We start from the raw sequence: 20,589 nt of genomic DNA on the forward strand, positions 1-20,589 counted from the left end.
TAGTGAATACAACATTTATTATACTATACACAACTACATTGTAGTTCTTCACACTAAGACATTGGATGTGTGAAAAATAACTACATTATTTGGCAGATGCATCAATTTCCCTTTGATTCATTATTTGCTGTTTGAAGATCCTGCATCTAGTTATTAGAAAGGGACAATTGAACTCGAATTATAGATAATAGCCAAACTAATTAGCAAAACTCTTTTCTCCAACTAATTTGTGCAAGTTGTTGCCTCAGTTATCAATGTGTCAACATATTTCTATCACCCCTAAAAGAAAACGTGTTGGCCAATTGAACTAGTATTACAGGACACAGGTAGGGAAGTTTTGGTGACAGGTCAATCCTTCTGACTTCACAATAAAAGTCACCCAGGTTTTTAAAAAAAATGCTTATTCCAAAGTGATTCAGATACAAAGAAAATGTAAACTATGCTGGTCAGTCACTATTAAATATTTTCTTACGTGGATGGTGAAATGATTTTGCCGTGTCTAGCAAACAGACCATATAAATTGGCATGACGGCACAAACAGCTGGGACCAGGCTAGAAATGATTTTGCCATAGACCTGTGAATTATTGAGCGTCATCTGTGTCCGTTGCCGTGAGACGGCAGGTGGCGTCGGGCCATGCCGGGCTTAAAGAACTCCCTGAGTGTCGGGCACTTAGGTGTTGTGCTTGGACCTGTAGGAAGGCTTCACAAACACCTGGGGGAGACAGAGCACAGACTGCAGGGGTTTCAGGAACTATAGATGCACGAGGGCAAACAAGGTTAATAATAAAAGTTGCTTCCCAAGGCTCTACTTACACTGCCTTTGAAATTCTCTGTCGCTTCATCCTCTATCAAATGACATCCTCCGTGTCACCGGTTACTGGAGAAGTTAACATTTCTAGATGGAAACGAGATGGGGACACGTAAGGCTTGGAATAACACGGTAATAGCTGGGCAACGATAACGTACTCACTTAAACATAGAATTGTGAGTACATGCATGCAGAAATGATCAATGCACAGTTCCTGGAGGTGTAAACAGCGATGAGTAAAAGTTCTACATTTCTGTTAATACTGGACATTTACAATATCAATGTTATGGCACTATGCATTTTTAGATTTGTTTTTTTTTCAGTCGCTTCGGTGCAATTTTCACAAGTAGGTGGTCACAACTTAGTACAAACCTCAACAGATCATCAAAACGGCAGTTTCAAAACGCTAAGCACATTTTCAATTGACTAAGTACAACACAATCATAGGTCACTATTTTACCAAACACTGTTTCAGCTAGAAATACATGTCCCACATTGCAATACAGGTTTATATAAAGTGATTGCCTTTCACAATGCAATGTTCACACTAATTTTAATATGATTCTGTTATGTTAAAATACATTTTACTCTTACTTAATCCGACTGCTCTTAATTGATAATCACTTAACCGTTTGGTAAACCTACAGGTTTGTCTACTACAGATTGAGAACTACATAATGAAAAGGTATGTTTGTGAAGTAGAAACTTAGAGTGTACAAAACATTAGGAACACCTTCCTAATATTGAATTGCACCCCTTATTGCCCTCAGAACAGCTTCAATTTGTCAGGGCATGGACTACAATGTGTCAAAAGCATTCCTGATACACATAGAAAACTGTTGAGTGTGAAAAACCCAGTAGCGTTGCAGTTCTTGACACAAACCGGTGCACCTGGCACCTACTACCATACCCTGTTCAAAAGCACCTACATCTTTTCTGAATGTCACACACACACAATCCATGGCTCGATTGTCTCAAGGCTTCTTTAACCTGCCTCCTCCCCTTCATCCACACTGATTGAATTGACATCAATAAGGGATCAAAGCTTCACCTGGTAAGCCGGTCATGAAAATAGCAGGTGTTTCTAATGTTTTGTACACATTAGGAACACATCCCCATGAGCATGCCACCCTCCTTCAGGCCATGGATGAGATATGCAATGACATTAATCCAGACCTACAGAATGTCAGGCTTGGATTCGCCGTGCCAAAAGGTTTATCCCCAGGTGCATGAACAATAAGGACATTACTGTGATGTCAATGAGAACCTAAAGTATGACCAAAATTCAAGACAGGCTTGATGCAAACTAGTGGCCTGCTAAACATTGTTTCTTCCATTTGATTACAGTAGTATTTTTTGGGGTACTTTATTCAGATCCCCATTAGCTACTACTAAAGCAGCAGCTACTCTTCCTGGGGTCCACACAAAACAAGATACAGAACATTAACAGACAAGTGCATCACAAGGACAGAATTACATACATTTAAAATACACTTTCATAATCATGTGATTCAGATGCTACTGAATGCAAGTGCAACACACGAAAACAAAAATACAATAAAAGGTGCGTTGCAAAGAGGCTGATACTTTTTTGCTAAATGTCCCTGACGTGAATAAAGCTACCTTGTTTCCTATAGGACCGCTTGTAATGGGTATCCTGGGGTATGGACTTTTTACAGTTACCACCCGCAATGGGTTTCTTACGGTAACATGTAATCTCTTAAACTTGTAGGCCTTTTGTTAGTTACCATGAGGTAAAATGCAACTTTCATAAATATCCAAGACAGTTACACTTACGTCAGTTCATAGAATGAATAGAACTTTTATCATACAGGGCTTCACCTAATGTCCTTCACCCCCATTCAGCTCATAAAATAAAATTAACTAAACTAATCAGACATACAGGCTTCACTTCGCTTCCTTCACCCCTGCTCATAATGAGCTACATTCCTTGAGCCTTGTTACAGTCCAACGCCCATGAAGGGTTATCTGAGGTACAGTGTAACGTGTTACAGTCCACCGCCCATGAAGGGTTATCTGAGGTACAGTGTAACGTGTTACAGTCCACCGCCCATGAAGGGTTATCTGAGGTACAGTGTAACGTGTTACAGTCCACCGCCCATGAAGGGTTATCTGAGGTACAGTGTAACGTGTTACAGTCCACCGCCCATGAAGGGTTATCTGAGGTATTGTGCTAGGCCTTGAACCTGCTCATGAAATTAACAAGATCCCTGTGAATCAGTTGGAGCCGCATGGCTCCTGCTCATATAAACTGAACCAGATGGGAGTTACACCTAAGGTCCTTGGCTCCCGCGGAGGCTTTCACCTCAGCCACCGTGGTCAGTTAACAGAGGTGAACGCAGAAACCTTGAATAGAGTGGAGTTTCCTCGCTCCTCCCGCTAAAGTTTCAACTTAATGGTTTCCACCTCACCAACTTGTCTTACATTACCACCTTCATTCCACCCCAGTATCGCCCCCCAGTCACACACGGAATCACCCAAAGGACAAAGTTACATAAATGGAAATAAGAACACACTTTCATATAGTTCAGCCTAACTAACATTCCATACATCAATAATACTATGCTCTACCAGGCAGGCCCTGCTATTCTGTCACTGCACCAAGGTACTTTAAACAAGCTGAGAGATTCTCACATCACCTAGTCAGTAAGCAGAGTAGAGTACCATATCATACGGAGCATGGAGAAAAAAAAAATACATAAACATGAGTACTTGTATTTATTCAGGGGAGCCCAATTGAGACTAGTGTCTCATTTGCAATTGTGCCCCGAGGACAAAAATGTAATTAAAAAAACACATTACATCAGGCTATTTTAACAAGTTATAATAGTCAATTAAAACAATTGTACACGTAGTAAACTCACTTAACAACAGTTTTAAACTGCCCTATCGATCCCAGGCTCTCACACAACCGACCGTGACCAGAATTGAAATTTGGAGAAAAGTTTGGTAAAATCTCAACAACAAAAAAGTTTGTGGAGACAAGTGGGACCTCAAAGAATTAACCAACCCTGCGGACGGGTTTGGTATCTCATATTTAAACAGGGAAGTGAGATCATTTAGAAGCGGGTGGAGCAGAGCTTTGTAAACAAGGAAAGAGTAATGAAGTGATCTACGGGACTTTAGTGAGGTCCTGCCGACCTTCTGACACACGTTGCATTGATGAGTATTGTATTAAAAAAAAACTCACCTGTAATAAAGCGAAGGGCGCTATGGTAGACGGCATTCGATGGTTTAAGAGTAGTGGCTGCTGCATTCTGGTAAATGGTGTCACCGTAGTCAAGAACTGGCAGAGAAGATGACTGTACAATATGCTTCCTGCTGTTCATGGAGAGGCACAATCCATTTCTAAAAACAAGCCCCTTTAAATCTTAGCTCTTTAAGTAGCTCATCTGTACATTTTTTGTTTTTAAACGTTAGATATTTATCAATCCAGACGCCCAGATATTTATAGGCGGAACCCACTTGATGATAGAGCCATCCAAAGAGTGAATGTGTAGACCAGAAATGTTTCAGTGACTAAGAGACCATATTTCGTTTTCCCGCATTAAGTCCCAAGTTTTAAATCAACAAGGGCTTTCTGTAATGCAACAACATCAGGTTGCAGCTCTATCATAGCTTGATACAAGTCAGTGCATTGGCATATATAACCGTATCGTCTGCATTCAGATGAATATGACAGGATTTAATACATAAACCAATATTATTAATATAAAAATGTAAAGAGAACAGGTCCCTATACCAACCATGCGGTAATAGAGGAAACTGAAGTACTTACTCTGAGGCTTTGCTTACAATTGCTTTCTCGAAGCAGGTCCCGATATCCTAATTCCAAGGGCACATCTTATCTTTAACCCAAGCACCAGAAGTGCTCGGAAGGGAGATGCTACCAGCTATTTAGGTCAGAGGCAATGTGCAGTTTTATAAAAAATGTTAAGCTAATTTTGCAGCTTGCTTGAGTGATTAGAGATGGCAGGGAGTTCCATGCCATCATGGCTCTATATACAGTACTACTGGGCATTGCCTTGAGTTCGTTTTAGCTTTAGGGACAGTGAAGAGAGCTCTGGTTGACTGCTCTTGTGGAATATTAATGTTTGTCAGAGCTGTATGTTAGTTGATTGAATAGACAGTTTGGAGTTCAACACATTAATATTTCTAACAAAACGAGAAATGGTGCAGACAATCGCTCCTCTACTTTAAGGCAGTAAAGCTCAACATGCATTTTGTTGACATTAGCGCTGTGGTACACCTATGTTGTAATGATATCTGAACAATACATCCGTTTTTTTTCGTCAACGGTCGTGAAAGATGTCTTCAATCACACTTGTAGCATATTACATTCAAAGGTCAATTTTGAAACATATGTCTTGCAGTTTTTGATATTGAATTAACTGGTAGTTACAATAACTCAATTGAGAAGAGATCATAGTGTTGTGTTTTGGCAATGTTCAAGGTATTTCACAGTAAATGTATATTTTGGATTAAAGGTGCAACACATAGGATCTTTTATAATTTTGGCATTGTAATTTCAGAAAAAGTCCATAATATATCTGCAGTAATAGTGGAATGACAGTGTTTCTCAGTACTACTTACCCGCCAGTGTTGTGATTGGCTGTGATATTCGCTTTTTGATTTCTCCCGAAGCGGCATCTGTTGTCAAATTGGGAAATCCGTTTTGACTTTGTGGCTGTTATATAGTGGAAATCTGGTCAAGCGGCCAATGTAGAAATCACTCTGTAATTTCCTGGTTGCTAAAATTCTACAAGGTTTGCTCAATTTCAGTGTTTTGAACGCTGCCAAGTACTGTTACAATTCACCTAGCTTCCACATAGGGGAGAGATTCAAGGTGTGGCACCTTTAATGGTTGTGTGGTGAAAGTTGTCTTCAAAATGAACGTAGAATGACGTTTTGAATATGAGACTTTCTGCGTTACAAGTGTTACCAGTTTGGAGTTTTGTACTAAGCCTTTTGAAAAGTCACAACATACTTGTGAAAATAGCATAAAAGCAATAAAAAATGTTAAAACTGTAGTACTAGTGGGTATTTGACTAGCCTGATTGCTCGATCTGTTGCTACTTTAAACAATTACACAGTTGTTTGCCATCATGCCACTTACATGTATGGGATGATGAACATATGGAACGATGAATGAACATCATTTTACTATAGAAAGCACAGCCAGATCTGGAAACCATGCTAGAATAGGAAAGTATCCTTGGTTGTTTAAATCAGCACCTGTATTTCTCTTACTCTTTGTCAGCTGATGCTGGAAGCTCCATATCTAGGGTCAATGACCTGTCACTCAACTTCCGTTGCCGGGTCGAAGGAAGCCGACATGCCGTTATCACCAGCAACTTTGGCCTTTTGTTCTGTCCCCATGGAGAGCTCCCTTCCCCTGCTGTTGGTGTCCCGTTGCTGCAGGAAGGAGGTTGTGACCTCATAAGAGCAGTGATGTCTGTTGAAGTCAGTCGGGGGATGAGCACCATGGGTTTGTTGAGCAGACAGGATGTGATGTAAGAATAGAGGCGATGGTCTTCCGGAACCTTGAGGTTTGCGATCCCCAACTGGACCAAACGGTCCCTAAGAAGGTCTCTCTCAGTCTCTCCATCTCTACCGCTCGTCATATCCTCCTCTTCATCTCTAACAAACCCCCCCCCACGCCCACTCCTGAGCACTCTTTTACTCCCTCTGTCTCTCACATTCCTCTTCCTTCCTCTTCTCATGACCATGATCTCCTCGTCCTCTTCGGATTCCTCTTCTCTGCTTTTGACCCATGTATATTTTGACCTCTCCGTTGACTCAGCGTCCTCCTCCACATCTCTTGAAACCGATTGGATATTAACATCTTCCTGGAAAGTTCTTGCCCTCTTATTGGCTGAAGCCATGACTGGAAGGTCTTCGTTACAAATCCCGCCAATCACAGGTGCGACAGACGATGACAAGTTTGTCTGTCTGTAATCAGTTAATGGGGTTAAAGACAGAGGGCTTGGGGTGGAAACCGAGGCAGGCTTAGATCTTGATTGGACGCTTTGCTGCACTCTTCCAGAGGGAGGAAGAGACAGTGATGAGAGGAGGTAGTCGCCCATACACGGAGGGAGAGAAGCTGATAGGAGGTAACAAAAGAGATGAGGTTAGCCGATATGTTAAACATCTATCCCAGGCGTTGTGAAATCTGGCTGGCGACTGCAATGTAGTCGGCCTGGAACGCGCCCTATGTAGACCCACCTGCAGAATCCAGGTGTCCCAGGCAGATCTGGTGCTGGAGCAGGGTCCTCAGGAGCTGGGGTTGGGAGGCAGCCTGCGCACACTCCTCCAGGACAGGAGGGGCAGCAGTGAGCCACGACACCGTCTGAGCCAGGTTGGGCACTGGGAGAAGCTGGTCCAGTCTGAGCAAGAACTCCCACAGCAGTTTCTCCAGCTCCTGGTCAAACTGAGGCCCATACTCTGACGGAAACTCCACCTGTAAGGGGTAGACGAGAGGGGGACAGAGAATTTGAGTTCCTCAGTGGATGTAGCCTTGCACGACCATAGCAAAACAGAATGTAAGCTTGCGAGTCCAGGATGGTCGTATTAGGCTACAGTGAATGGTCTATAATTAAGATAACTTTATTGTTCAATTGCACACAAGGTCCAACCAAAATGTTACTCCCTGTTTTAACCCAACCCCTCTAAAAAGACACACATACGGTGTTTTGGGGGGAGAGGTGTGGGGGGCTGCCACACTGGGTGCCCGGGGAGCTGTTGTTGTGGGAGTTAAGTGCCTTGCTCAAGGGCACAACAGTAGACAATGCAATCTAGGATTTGATACTAGCAACCCTCCGGTTGGCCAGCTCACTTCCTGACTGATATTTTCGGTCGGACCCGGGATTCGACAGGGCAGCCCTCCTGTTGCCCCGAAAAGCTGCTGAGTCAAACAAAACAAAGCCACAGTCTGACCTTGTAGAATAGTTCTCTCTCTGTGGGGTCTTTCAGAAAGCTTTCAACCAGGTCCCGGAGGTTGGTCACTGCTGTTTCAATCTTCACATCCTTTTTCTGAAACATAGGCATGCAAAGACATCACTTACAGCAAACATACTGTATTTCTCACAAAATCATTCCTTGGGTACAAAGCAGTGAAGTGATGAAAGACCATTGAAATACCACACCCGTCTTGCAGTACAGAGAACTGACTGTCACTCACCAGGGCAGAGGACGTGGTGGGGGCACGGATCCTTTCCAGCTGGGGAAGAATAACCGCTGGATCTGGTGGGTCTGAGCCATTGCACAGCTCTAAGATCAGCTACAAATGACCAGAGACATGATAATTAAGGACTGAACAGTCTGACCGTGGAAGCACATATAGGGTAATATTCATTAAGTCGCAACATAGCAACAGAAAACTAAATTGAGATTTTCTTATCGGACAAGTTCAGGTTTTCAATCATTTGGTGCCAAATGAATGCAACCTATTTTTACTACAACACAAAGACTTATGGCCATGGGTCAACAATATCATCCTCCACACACACACACACCCGTGATCTCAGCCCCAGAGCCAGCTTGGCCTGGTGTCTAGAAGTGAGCAGGCCAGGGACAGTCTCACAGCAGGATGTCACAAACTCCTCCAGCGTCCCATAATGCATCACATCGCGTTGCTTCATCACCTTCCACATGGCAGCAGAGACCAGCCGGATGGGAGGGGCCAGGAGGCGTAGGGAAGAGAAGGAAAGGAAGATGTCTGAGGGGAGAGAGAGAGGAGAGTAACGCTGAGCGAATAGTGCCTTTTGAGGTCGGTTCGCTTTGATAAAATAATCTTTAAATTAAAAGTCCCATGACGGAAGTGACATCCCATTACTGCCTATCACTTATTCACATTCATATTTCAGTTGTTGTGTATATTACATTGGTTTTATTTGCAGACTTTATTTAATTCCAAGTCATCATCTCTATTGAGCTGCTGCCTATGCTGTCTGACAAATCCCTATTTGAGTAGTTCTTCAAAGTAAATAAGGCATACCTTTATAACTATCAATCACCTAGATCATGTATTTCCAGGTAAAGACACCTCGAAGCAACTGCTCTCTATCCCTCTCGATCGCACATTCTTCTGTCTCTTCTCTCTCCTTGTCTGCCCCACACTAACCTAACGTAGCAGGCATAAAAGAGAAACATACCGGAGTAGGCGTGCAAGGGATTGTCATTGTAGTTCATTTAATGCAGAAAACGTGGTAATTATGTAGAATATTGGCCTGTTGGAAACTACAACTCCCTACTAAATCGCACAGTTCAGGCTTGATCTGATTTATCTCTACAGAAACTGCAATGTGCACATTGAGCTCACAGAAAAAGAAAAAACTATTCTAATAATTGAACCGAAATCAGTCAATTAGTTGTTTAAAAAACAAAAAATAACTGACATTTCGGTTAATCGCTCAGTACTAGAAGAGTGACTGGGTGTTAGCCTTTTTCGAGCGTCGTGTTTAAATCATATAAGTGACTTTGTTGAGCTTCAGAATCAATTTCAGATAATTTTGGATGATTTGGACATGATGCACAAAAAAAAAAAGCTAATATTGGTCCCATGACTTGAATGAGATTTGTAACACAAATGCTATAACGTTAGCATGTGGAAACAGTGCCAGACATTGTCCATCGATATCCTCTTTTACAATCCGAGTGTGAAATAGTTACACTCATCTCTATCATGTAGGCTCAGCAATTCCAAACAGTCCCATTACAAGTCAGAATGTTGAACAAACTTAAATTCCACTTACTTTACCTATTGTCTGCCAATTTTGTCCCTATGCCAGAGGTAATCTGATAGAACATATCCACAGGGAAGTATCATCAACCTGACCTTCAGTACACTGGTCTGTATATCAGTTTTTATTTCCGGTTTTTGTTTTCAATACTGAAGCAATTGACAAACACTTGCACAATATGGCCAAGCCTAACCGAACCACATACCGAATGGCAAACACTTCCAGCTGATTGCGAGGAAACGTGCTTCAGTCGACTAGGTTTGGTGACATATCAACTAGAGGTCGACCGATTAAGCGGAATGGCCCGATTAATTAGGGCCGATTTCAAGTTTTCATAACAATTGGTAATCTGCATTTTTGGACACCGATCATGGCCGATTACAGTGCACTCCACGAGGAGACTGCGTGGCAGGCTGACTACCTGTTATGCGAGTGCAGCAAGGAGCCAAGGTAAGGTGCTAGCTAGCATTAAACGTATCTTATAAAAAACTATCAATCTTAACATAATCACTAGTTAACTACACATGGTTGATGATATTACTAGTTTATCTAGCTTGTCCTGCATTGCATATAATCGATGCGGTGCCTGTTAATTGATCATTGAATCACAGCATACTTCGCCAAACGGGTGATTTAACAAGCGCATTCGTGAAAAAAAGCACTGTCGATGCACCAATGTGTACCTAACCATAAACATCAACGCCTTTCTTAAAATCAATACACAGAAGTATATATTTTTTTAAACCTGCATATTTAGTTAAAAGAAATTCATGTTAGCAGGCAATATTAAACTAGGAAAATTGTGTCACTTCTCTTGCGTTCATTGCACGCAGAGTCAGGGTATATGCAACAGCTTGGGCCGCCTGGCTCGTTGTGAACTAATTTGCCAGATTTTTACGTAATTATGACATAACATTGAAGGTTGTGCAATGTACAGCAATATTTAGACTTATGGATACCACCCGTTAGATAAAATACGGAACGGTTCCGTATTTCACTGAAAGAATAAACGTTTTGTTTTGTAAATGAGTTTCCGGATTTGACCATATTAATGACCTAAGGCTCATATTTCTGTATGTTATTATATTATAATTAAGTCTGTGATTTGATAGAGAAGTCGGACTGTGCGGTGGTAGGCAGCAGCAGGCTCGTAAGCATTAATTCAAACAGCACTTTACTGCGTTTGCCAGCAGCTCTTTGCAATGCTTCAAGCATTGCGCTGTTTATGACTTCAAGCCTATCAACGCCCAAGATTAGGTGGGCAATACTAAAGTAACTATTAGAACATCCAATAGTCAAAGGTATATGAAATGGTATAGAGAGAAATAGTCCTATAATAACTACAACCTAAAACTTCTTACCTGGGAATATTGAAGACTCATGTTAAAAGAAACCACCAGCTTTCATATGTTCTCATGTTCTGAGCAAGGAACTTAAACGTTAGCTTTCTTACATGGCACATATTGCACTTTTACTTTCTTTTCCAACACTTTACTTTTGGATTATTTAAACCAAATTTAACGCATTTCATTATTTATTTGAGACTAAATACATTTTATTGATGTATTATATTAAGTTAAAATAAGTGTTCATTGTTCATTCAATATTGTTGTAATTGTCATTATTACAAATATATATATATATATATATATATATATATATATATATATATATAAATATAAAAATCGGCATCGGCTTTTTTTGGTCCTCCAATAAATCGGCATCAGCGTTGAAAAATCATAATCGGTCGACCTCTAATATCGACTATTGTTTACATATTGTGCATCACGTGCAATGCATCAAGAGATTGAAAATACAAGCGACAGAACCTATCGGCACCGCAAAAAGTCAAGTAAACACTTTCCTGTGGATACCCCATCTCCACCTCCTACCGCCAAAAGCACCAACATGTACAACCGGTAAAGTAAGTGGAAATATCATTTTATTCAACATTCTGGCTTTTAGAGACTATTGCGTCTTTTTTACGGTGGATTCCCTCATACTGAAAATCCATGGAGTAACCATGGTAACAGTGCTGTTTTAAAGGGGAAGGAACCAATATGTAATTTTTGTAAACTATCCATTTAAGATGGTTAGGGTGTAATTCATCTTCCTACTTTACTTCAAATTCAAGTAGTTGTAAGCAACCATTTTCTACAAGCCCTTATAATTATATAATGGTTGGTAAAGACACCAGAATGTATTGACTGGCTGTAAAACTAAGTAAACTGTCAATGGCACTTTGCTTTTACTAACACTGTGACTAGCCGTATTGTTTTAGGAGACTACTGTACTGATATAGCTAGCTAGGGGCAACCATCAGCTTGTTTGTTTTGGGCTGGCTAACCCGCAATAGCTACCTACTGTTTCTTTGCAGTTAATGATTGCTTCTCCTAGTGTTAGCTCACGAGCTGTAAATGCAAAGAGAAAACTGTTGGAAACCAAATAGACTAAAGTAATTACCCATTTCAGATGACTTCTTAGTTGCCATATTGTCCCGTCCGAATTGAGGTCGATTTTTATACTTAGAATGGCTAGCTAGCTTTAGCTCACTTCCCAAGCCAACTTTGTAGACAACTTTGTAGCTAGCTAGGCTAACAAAGCGTTTCTTCTGAGATTGCTGGATAAGTTAACGACAAGGCTACAATAAGTGCTTATCTAGCAATACAAACAGAAAAGATGCAACTCTCGAGGTTGCTATTCTGTATATATTACACTGACTTTGATCATAAGAGTTTATTAACGTTAGGATTAAAAGCACGCTGGGTTCGCCCGCCTTCTCTTCTTCAGGATTGGGTTGGCAGATCGCATCCAACTTAAGGTGCATACATCGCCACCTACTGTACTGGAGTGTGCGACCAGTCATGGCCTAACTACATGAAATTCTCCTCATTAGTCCTGTTCCTCTAATAAAGTGAAATAGAGCCCTTAAACACACTTCCTTCCTTCAAATCTAAATGTTTCCCTTCTCAGGCTCTAGGACCCGAGAGGGTGATATGGCTGGTGACAATACTCCATGCAACTCCTCCGCCGAGAAGTCTTTCAGTTCAGTCCCGGGAACCGCTCTGCCGCATCCACAATGATATCTATTTTCTGGAATTTCCTCTCCACCTTGGTAGTGCCATTAATCACCATAGCTATGAAGGCCACACAGTCCACCTTCTTAACATATGGGTCCTGCTGGTGAAAGGCAACCCCTGCAGCAAAGGCCTATCCACCACCATGACACCATGGACTCTTTAGGAGTACCATTTGAACACTAAACAGCCGCTGCATATGAAATGCTTTGGGAAACCCGGACTTTGGCCAAATTCTCTTCTACCCTGGTCAGGCATTCCAAAGAAGCTTTATGGTTCCCACCACAATTGCAACATGTTACATTTTCATCACTTTTAAAATTGTTCCATATCTCAGCTTCTCCCTTCTACAAACACTTGATTGAAACATGTTCAAAAGCTTTACAGTGATCACACTGCATTGGTCTTGGGGTAAATGCTCGGCCCTGTAGTTTATATACCACAACTGCACTTGAGTAGGGAGACTCCATATCAAAAAACAAAAATACAGAGACTTGACCCCACCCCTCTCTCACACACACACACACACACACACACACACACACACACTTCATCCGACGTGCGTCAATCACTCCAGGAATATTTTTCCTCTCCGTAACAGACTTCCCACGTGACGCCAGGTATTACCCCCTTAGCGGTGCGGTGTTCCGAAGATACGTCAAACACACGACACGTCAAACTTCTCAATTCGGGTAAGACGCAACACACGTTCCTTCTGATCCTCAGAAATACAAGAAATCTAAACAAGCCAGCCTCTCGTAATTCTCACAGCCTTCAATTTACCCAGCACTTTCTCCACCAGTTTGGATATCTCAAATGGATTATTCAAGATTGGTAATCCTATCCGCTTCTCCTCATTAATAACCCATAGTGCTACAAGATAAGAAGGAACATTCTCAGCACTGTACGCTACTCCTTGATTCAAAATCCACATCAGCTTCCGCCATCTCTTTCTCCAAAACCACATTTTCCCCGCCTTCTCTACTTGCTGGATGTGACGTCTGAATGAATATATAATCAAAGATTTTATAACTAAACCAAGACAGACCACAGTCTGTTGTTTCCAATGGGAACAGATGAGTCATAGTGGGCAGAACAAGCAAGGAGGTGGGCAGAGCCAAACACGAGCTAGCGAGATCCTATTGGCCCGTTCTAGCCAATATCTGCATATTTCCGTTAGGGAACGCCTACTTTGCTCTCCTAAACAACGCAATTTTTAAAAACTTTGGCATAGGCTAAAGTCTACAAAACGTAGTCCACTCTCTTCATAACAGATTCTAGTTTTGGGAACAGAAAACAGTATTGAGATCAAATGTTTCATTGATGAGAACATTTGTAGAATGTAGGCCAAAATCCATCTCGTTCCATCTTCTCCCACTGCCCGCCAGTGAGCTTCCTCTCACTACCATATTTGCTAGTGACTGGAAACTCCAAGCGGAGGCTTCATATTTATACATCCAGTGAAATATCTGTCTCATTGTTCTGTGGTATAATCTTCATGATTACCTTAATAACTTCACTGATAAGTTAAAACAAAAGTCTGTGCTGATATCATGTAAAAAATGTTCCAACTGTAGATTGAATGCCATGGCGCAGTCAATGATATAGGCCAGTGTTATTCTGTCTGTCTGTCTGTCTGTCTGTCTGTCTGTCTGTCTGTCTGTCTGTCTGTCTGTCTCATTTCAGTTCTCACTCGCTCTCTCTCACACACGCACAGAGAACTTTGCCCTATGTGTCTGTATCTGATTCATCAGGGCAAAGTCTGTCCTAAAGAATTAGCTGGGTCAGACACATTCAGAATCAGAGTCGACATAGCACCAACGCTACCACAACAACACAAGGAAAAACAGGAGGTAAAGAAGAGAGAGAAGGAAAGAAAGGGAGTGGGATATGGAGTCAACAGCATCATTAATAAAGCAAGTACACTTACTTCCTAATAGCTGTGTCCCCCACACATTTTGTGTACATCTTTCAATCAATTGTTCTATATCTGAGTTCTCTAATAATACTGTATCACTGTACTTGTAAAGGTGTACGCTGTTGAGAGCCAAGAGATTTGTCAAGAAGGCACAATGGCAACAAACCACTAAGAAATATATATAATTGTGTGCTTTAATTGAAGTTGGACTGGCAGTTAGAATAGTAATGGTTTTCTAGACTTGTTTCCACCCTCTGTTGTCAAACAGACACTGTCTCCACCAGATGAAGCTAGGATTGATCTGTCTCTGTCTTCCAATCAGTCTCAATCTCTTTTTGTATCCCTCTCAGCCCACACCGCGGCCCTTAAAGCACATTGTACCTCAGCTAATCTCGGTTAACCCAGAACTCAAATCTTGCGCAATTTAGTCAGATCCTCAATGACATAGTCTGTCCACGAGATACTATACCTCAGCAGCACTAGTAAATATTACAGGACACCTTAGAAAAACGTAGCATCATATCTAGTTAACATCTAAACATAGAGATACAGTTGTATCAGTGTATCTGTTCTGCACTATAATATTATGGTAGCTTTCCTAGGCCAAATTAAATTATGTGCAGTACAAATGTGTTATCTATGGACTAGGGAATAGGTAGAAGTTGTCCCAAACCACTGATACAGGGTCAGGTTGTACATCCTCTTCATGGTTCAGGTTAAGACTGGTGTGTGGGGTAAACTGATCCAAGAACAGGGCAACTTCTAGCTTGGTTTAGATCTGTTAGCGTGACAAATGACAATGACTGTAGGCATTGGTTAGAGAGCATAAACAGATCAGACCAGGTTTGGCAAATTCTACCTCAAGCTGGCAGTATTTGGCCTTGTGAACATCTTCTTCCTCCTTTTCCTCCACAGGTCTGTGACCAGGCGGGTGTGGTCGTTGGCCCCGGCCCCCCAGAGACCATTCAGGGTGTGTTCCTATGACAGGGGCACCAGGAGGGGCGTCACAGCAGCTACCCTGGAGGAGCTGAGAGAGAGGGTGAGAGAGAGAAAGACATGATGAAAATGAAAAAAAATGAAAAAAAGCTAAATGAAAAGGGGTTATTATAAGTAAGGCCAGGAATTTTTCCGGACCATCTGACTTTACCAGTAAAAGCTCTGGGCTCTAATTATAAGGGGTTTTCCCTAGTTACCACAGCCACAAAGTCAAAATGGACTATATCGTAAAAATGTATGAAAACAAAAAGTAGCTTTTTGGTCTTAATTTAAGGTTAGGGTTAGGCATAAGGTTAGCAGTGTGGTTAAGGTTAGGGTTCAGGTAAGGGTTAGGTTTCAAATACAATTTTAAGAAGAGAAATTTAAGAAATTGGGGGGCGTTTATGACTTTATGTCTGTGGTAACTAGTGACGACCCAAGCAAGGCCAGATCTGGGACAATAATAGATGCCATTTAGCAGACACTTTTATCCAAAGCGACTTACAGTCATGCATGCACTTATTTTACCTATGGGTGGTCCCAGGAATCAAACCCACTACCCAGGCGTTACACGTGCCATGCTCTACCAACTGAGCTACAAAGAACCACGGAGTGAATGCCAAAGGAGAATGTAATTGTGCCTACAAAATACCCACACTGTGTCTGTCTGTCCTCTGAACATGTCTCTCTGTGCTGCTTCCCCAGGTGTGTCAGGCCCTGATGCTGTGCCTGTCCAGTCTGGCTGTGGTGCTAGTGTGTGAGGAGGACGGGACAGTGGTGGACTCTGAAGACTTCCTGATGTATCTGCCCGACAACACCGTCCTCATGGCCCTGGAACCTGGACAGACATGGAAACCTCCTCCGGTAGGTTTGACACTGTCTGTTTCTGTCGTGATCTGGACATGTACATGAGAATTTGTTTCGTCTGACCTGTGTTAGTGATTGGACAGTATGTGCAGGTATATACACCCATGTCAGCTGCCAAGTGAGATGAGTAGGGCCCTGAGTTTTTCCTCTAGGCCTATCACATGACCTGAGCCCGTATCCACAAAGCATCACAGAGTAGTAGTGCTGATCTAGGATCTGTCCATATAATGTTATTCATTCTGATCTGAAACGCAAAGCTCATCCTGGATCAGCACTTCTACTCTGAGTCGCTATGTGGATATGGGCCCTGATCAGGAAAATATTAAATGCCCAGAGTTTTTCCTGGTACGGTTACATGGTGACACCGACCATGTCGCTGTCTCTCATCTCGCCCCATATCTTACTCTAACCCCACAGGGTGCAGTGCTCTCCAAAGCCCAGGACCCTAACCAGCCACGGACAGGAAAAGACATAGCCCGCGTGACCTTTGACCTGTACCGGCAGAACCCCAAGGACGTGTTTGGCTCCCTGAACGTGAAGGGCACCTTCTCAGGCCGGTACTCCGTCAGCGCTGACTTCCAATGTCTGGGGCCCAAAAAAGTCCTCAGGTAAGTGGAGAGGAAGGGGATGGGAGGACGTCTCCAGCCTGCTGGGATGTACCGTTGCATTTGGAAAATATTCAGACCCCTTGACTTTGTACACATTTTGTTACGTTACAGCCTTATTCTGAAATTGATTAAAAAAAATCCTCATTAATCTACACACAATACCCCATAACGACAAAGTAAAAAACGTTTTGAAATTTTAGCAAATTCATTAAAAATAAAAAAACAGAAATACCTTATTTACATAAGTATTCAGGACCTTTGCTAAGAGACTCAAAGGTGCATCCTGTTTCCATTGATCATCCTTGAGATGTTTCTACGACTTGATTGGAGCACCTGTGGTAAATTCAATTGATTGGACATGATTTGGAAAGGCAAACACCTGTCTATATGCATGTCAGAGAAAGAACCAAGCCATGAGGTCGAAGGAATTGTCCGTAGAGCTCCGAGACAGGACTGTGTCGACGAACAGATCTGGGGAAGCGTACCAAAACATTTCTGCAGCATTTAAGGTCCCCAAGAACTCAGTGGCCTCCATCATTCTCAAATGGCAGAAGTTTGGAACGACCAAGACTCTTCCTAGAGCTGGCCGCCCAGCCAAACTGAGCAATCGGGGGAGAGTTTGCCAAAAGGCACCTAAAGGACTCTCAGATGAGAAACAAGATACTCTGGTGTGATGAAACCAATATTGAACTCTTTGGCCTGAATGCCAAGCATCACATCTGAGGGAAACCTGGCACCATCCCTACAGTGAATAATGGTGGTGGCAGCATCATGCTGTGGGTATGTTTGTCAGTGGCAGGGACTGGGACTGGGAGAAAAGATGAACGGAGAAAAGTACAGAGAGATCCTTGATGAAAATCTGCTCCAGAGTGCTCAGGACCTTAGACTGGGGCAAAGGTTCACCTTCCAACAGGACAACAACTCTAAGCACACAGCCAAGACAACGCAGGAGTGGCTTCGGGACAAGTCTCTGAATGTCCTTGAGTGGCCCAGCTAGAGCCCAGACTTGAACCCAATCGAACATCTCTGGAAAGACCTGAAAATAGCTGTGCAGCGACACTCCCCATCCAACCTGACAGAGCTTGAGAGGATCTGCAGAGAAGAATGGGAGAAACTCCCCAAATATAGGTGTGCCAAGCTTGTAGCGTCATACCCAAGAAGACTTGAGGCTGTAATTGCTGGCAAAGGTGCTTCAACAAAGTACTGAGTAAAGGGTCTGAATACTTAAGTAAATGTGATATTTCAGTTTAATTTGATAAATTAGCTAAAATAAAAATAAAACGGTTAATGCTTTGTCATTATGGGGTATTGTATGTAGATTGATGAGGGGGAAAACTATTCAATCCATTTTAGAATAAGGCTGTAATGTAACAAAATGTGGAAAAAGAGAAGTGGTCTGAATACTTTCCGAATGCACTGTATCTGTAACAATGGTAATTCTACCCTCTCTCTCTCTCTCTCTCTCTCTCTCTCTCTCTCTCTCTCTCTCTCTCTCTCCTACTTCCCGTCACTGTCTCTCGCACTCACTCCCTCTCTCTCTCTCGCTCTCCTGCTTCCTGTCTCTCACTCTCTCTCTCCCTTCCCTCTGAATTTTTTGTTTAACCTTTATTTAACCAGGCAAGACAGTTAAGAACAAATTATTATTTACAATGACGGCCTACCCCAATTCAATTTAAGGGCTTTATTGGCACGGGAAACATGTTTACATTGCCAAAGCAAGTGAAATAAATAATAAACAAAAGTGAAATGAACAATAAAAAAATTAACAGTAAACATTGCAGTCACAAAAGTTTCAAAAGAATATATAAAAGGGAAAATAAATAAACATAAATATGTTTGTTTTTCGCTGGTTGCCCTTTTCTTGTGGTAACAGGTCACAAATCTTGCTGCTGTGAAATTACATGTTGAAACTTGAAAGCCTATCTTAACCTGATACCTGTTTGAGGTGACAATCTCTCTCTCTTTCCCACTTCCTGTCACTCTCTCTCTCACTTACTCTCTCTCTCCCACTTACCGTCTCTCACTCTCTCTCTCCCTTCTCTCTCTCTCTCTCCCTCAGAGAGGTCCTCCGCATGGCCTCCACCCTCCTCCAGATGGCAGGTCACATGTTGATCACCTCAGCCAATCTGATCAAGCGGATAATCGAGGGAGCAGAGTTCTGGCAGCCTCAGAGGGTGGAGGCCGCAGAGTACTGGAACTAAGGCAGTACTGGGACCGACCGCTCTCTAATGACCAAATCATTCCTAACTTGAGTGTATGTTTATGATTGAGTTATGCAAGGTTGTGAGTTGTGATCAAACAGGAGGATAATTACACATTGTTTAGATTTTTTATAAGGTTAGTTCTAAAATAGGACTTATCTTTCTCTAACAATTCTGAGAATGTACCACGACGTCCACAAATGCAAGCAATTCATAAAAAAAACTGAGTATGCATTATTTTTCACTTTCTTCGTAGTTTCTAATCAAGGTCTCATCTTGTGTTTAATAAATGCTTTCAGTTGCTACATCCACTCAGTCCACTGTCAGAGACACCCACTTGCAGAACAAGGAGAAACAGTCTGTTCATTCATAAAAGGGTATGAGAAAACCTGACCAGCACTTGAGGAACCAATACGATTTAACATGAGCCTTTAGTTACTGTACCTTTAATTAGGCTATAGATTAGTTCATTACTTTCTTATTCATGACAAGACCACACAAGATCTTCCAAAAGACAAGGAAATAGACTGCATAAGCAGTGTATGAGGTCAGATAGTGAATATACTGAGTAACATTACCAACAACATTATCAAATATTAAACTGGTACCAACCGGTTACTCAACCCTGCACCTTAGAGGCTGCTGCCCTATATACATAGACATGGAATCACTGGTCACTTTAATGATGGAACACTGGTCACTTTAATAATGTTTACATACTGCTTTACTAATTTCATATGTATATACTCTATTCTATTCTAATGTATTTTAATCAATGCCACTCCAATATTGCTCGTCCTAATATTTATATATTTCTTAATTCCATTCTTTTACTTTTAGATTTGTCTATTGTTGTGAATTGTTAGATACTACTGCACTGTTGGAGCTAAAAACGCAAGCATTTCGCAACACCCGCAATAACATCTGCTAAATATGTGTATGTGACCAATAAAATATGATTGGATTTGATCCATTCTGTTTAAACAACGGTTGCATCCCAATAATCTTTCTCCCGAAGTGGGCAGTTGTTCACTTCCCTTCATGGATTTGAAAGAAAATGACTGGCACTCCAACTACATCAATCCAATGCTTTTCATTTTGTGGGGAGTAGCGAACGCTTCAGGAGGAAGGAGAGATTATTGGAACGCACTCATGGACATATGCTGTCACTGGTCTGGTAGTTTCCCCAATTCTTTACACGCTGAACATATCAAACAAGGAACATCAAAACTTCCAAGCACAAACCTGTGACAGAGCTTGAAACATGAATTGACATTTGAATTAAGAACTATGTGAACAGGAAGTTAGTAGTGCTAAAATTATAGCAGACTGTAGAACTTCATCATAAACATAATCAACAGCTTGTAACATA

General features: G+C 41.8%; 2 protein-coding genes across 7 annotated transcripts; one reads left to right on the plus strand and one right to left on the minus strand.

Moving 5' to 3' along the window:
* On the minus strand, nucleotides 1-15,586 carry LOC106577797 (uncharacterized). Of its 6 annotated transcripts, XM_014156149.2 has the most exons (9): nucleotides 12,035-12,551; nucleotides 8,827-8,952; nucleotides 8,345-8,547; nucleotides 8,011-8,109; nucleotides 7,767-7,862; nucleotides 7,056-7,290; nucleotides 6,081-6,933; nucleotides 815-896; nucleotides 1-734 (listed from the first exon to the last, which is right to left on the minus strand). In XM_014156149.2, exons 3-8 carry the CDS (start codon nucleotides 8,480-8,482, stop codon nucleotides 869-871), a joined length of 1,449 nt encoding a protein of 482 aa, XP_014011624.2. In that variant the 5' UTR covers nucleotides 8,483-8,547; nucleotides 8,827-8,952; nucleotides 12,035-12,551; the 3' UTR covers nucleotides 1-734; nucleotides 815-868. The 6 variants fall into 6 exon arrangements, with proteins under 6 accessions (XP_014011624.2, XP_045557370.1, XP_014011622.2 ...); XM_045701414.1 differs by lacking the exons at nucleotides 8,827-8,952; nucleotides 12,035-12,551 and adding an exon at nucleotides 15,426-15,586; XM_014156147.2 differs by lacking the exon at nucleotides 8,827-8,952 and having other exon boundaries at nucleotides 1-713.
* Nucleotides 14,385-19,454, plus strand: LOC106577798 (cell death inducing DFFA like effector b). The gene is made up of 5 exons (XM_014156153.2): nucleotides 14,385-14,564; nucleotides 15,482-15,605; nucleotides 16,247-16,405; nucleotides 16,826-17,016; nucleotides 19,076-19,454. The coding sequence occupies exons 1-5, from the start codon at nucleotides 14,539-14,541 to the stop codon at nucleotides 19,215-19,217; spliced, it is 642 nt and encodes a 213-aa protein (XP_014011628.1). The 5' UTR covers nucleotides 14,385-14,538; the 3' UTR covers nucleotides 19,218-19,454.
* The last annotated feature ends 1,135 nt before the right edge of the window (nucleotides 19,455-20,589 follow it).

This window comes from Salmo salar, chromosome ssa18, assembly GCF_905237065.1.
Source record: "Salmo salar chromosome ssa18, Ssal_v3.1, whole genome shotgun sequence".
In the NCBI taxonomy this organism is placed as follows: Eukaryota; Metazoa; Chordata; class Actinopteri; order Salmoniformes; family Salmonidae; genus Salmo; species Salmo salar.

Bases quoted from the DNA above. Each gene is read 5' to 3' on its own strand.
- LOC106577797 (XM_014156147.2), bottom strand. From the start codon at position 12,062: ATGGCAACTAAGAAGTCATCTGAAATGG. The intron at 8,110-8,344 runs GTGTGTGTGTGT...GGTCATTTGTAG, and splicing joins CTCTGGGGCTGAGATCACGG to CTGATCTTAGAGCTGTGCAA. The intron at 6,934-7,055 runs GTGGGTCTACAT...ACCTCCTATCAG, and splicing joins GGGACACCTGGATTCTGCAG to CTTCTCTCCCTCCGTGTATG.
- LOC106577798 (XM_014156153.2), top strand. From the start codon at position 14,539: ATGGAGTCAACAGCATCATTAATAAA. The intron at 16,406-16,825 runs GTAGGTTTGACA...CTAACCCCACAG, and splicing joins AGACATGGAAACCTCCTCCG to GGTGCAGTGCTCTCCAAAGC. The intron at 17,017-19,075 runs GTAAGTGGAGAG...TCTCTCCCTCAG, and splicing joins GGGCCCAAAAAAGTCCTCAG to AGAGGTCCTCCGCATGGCCT.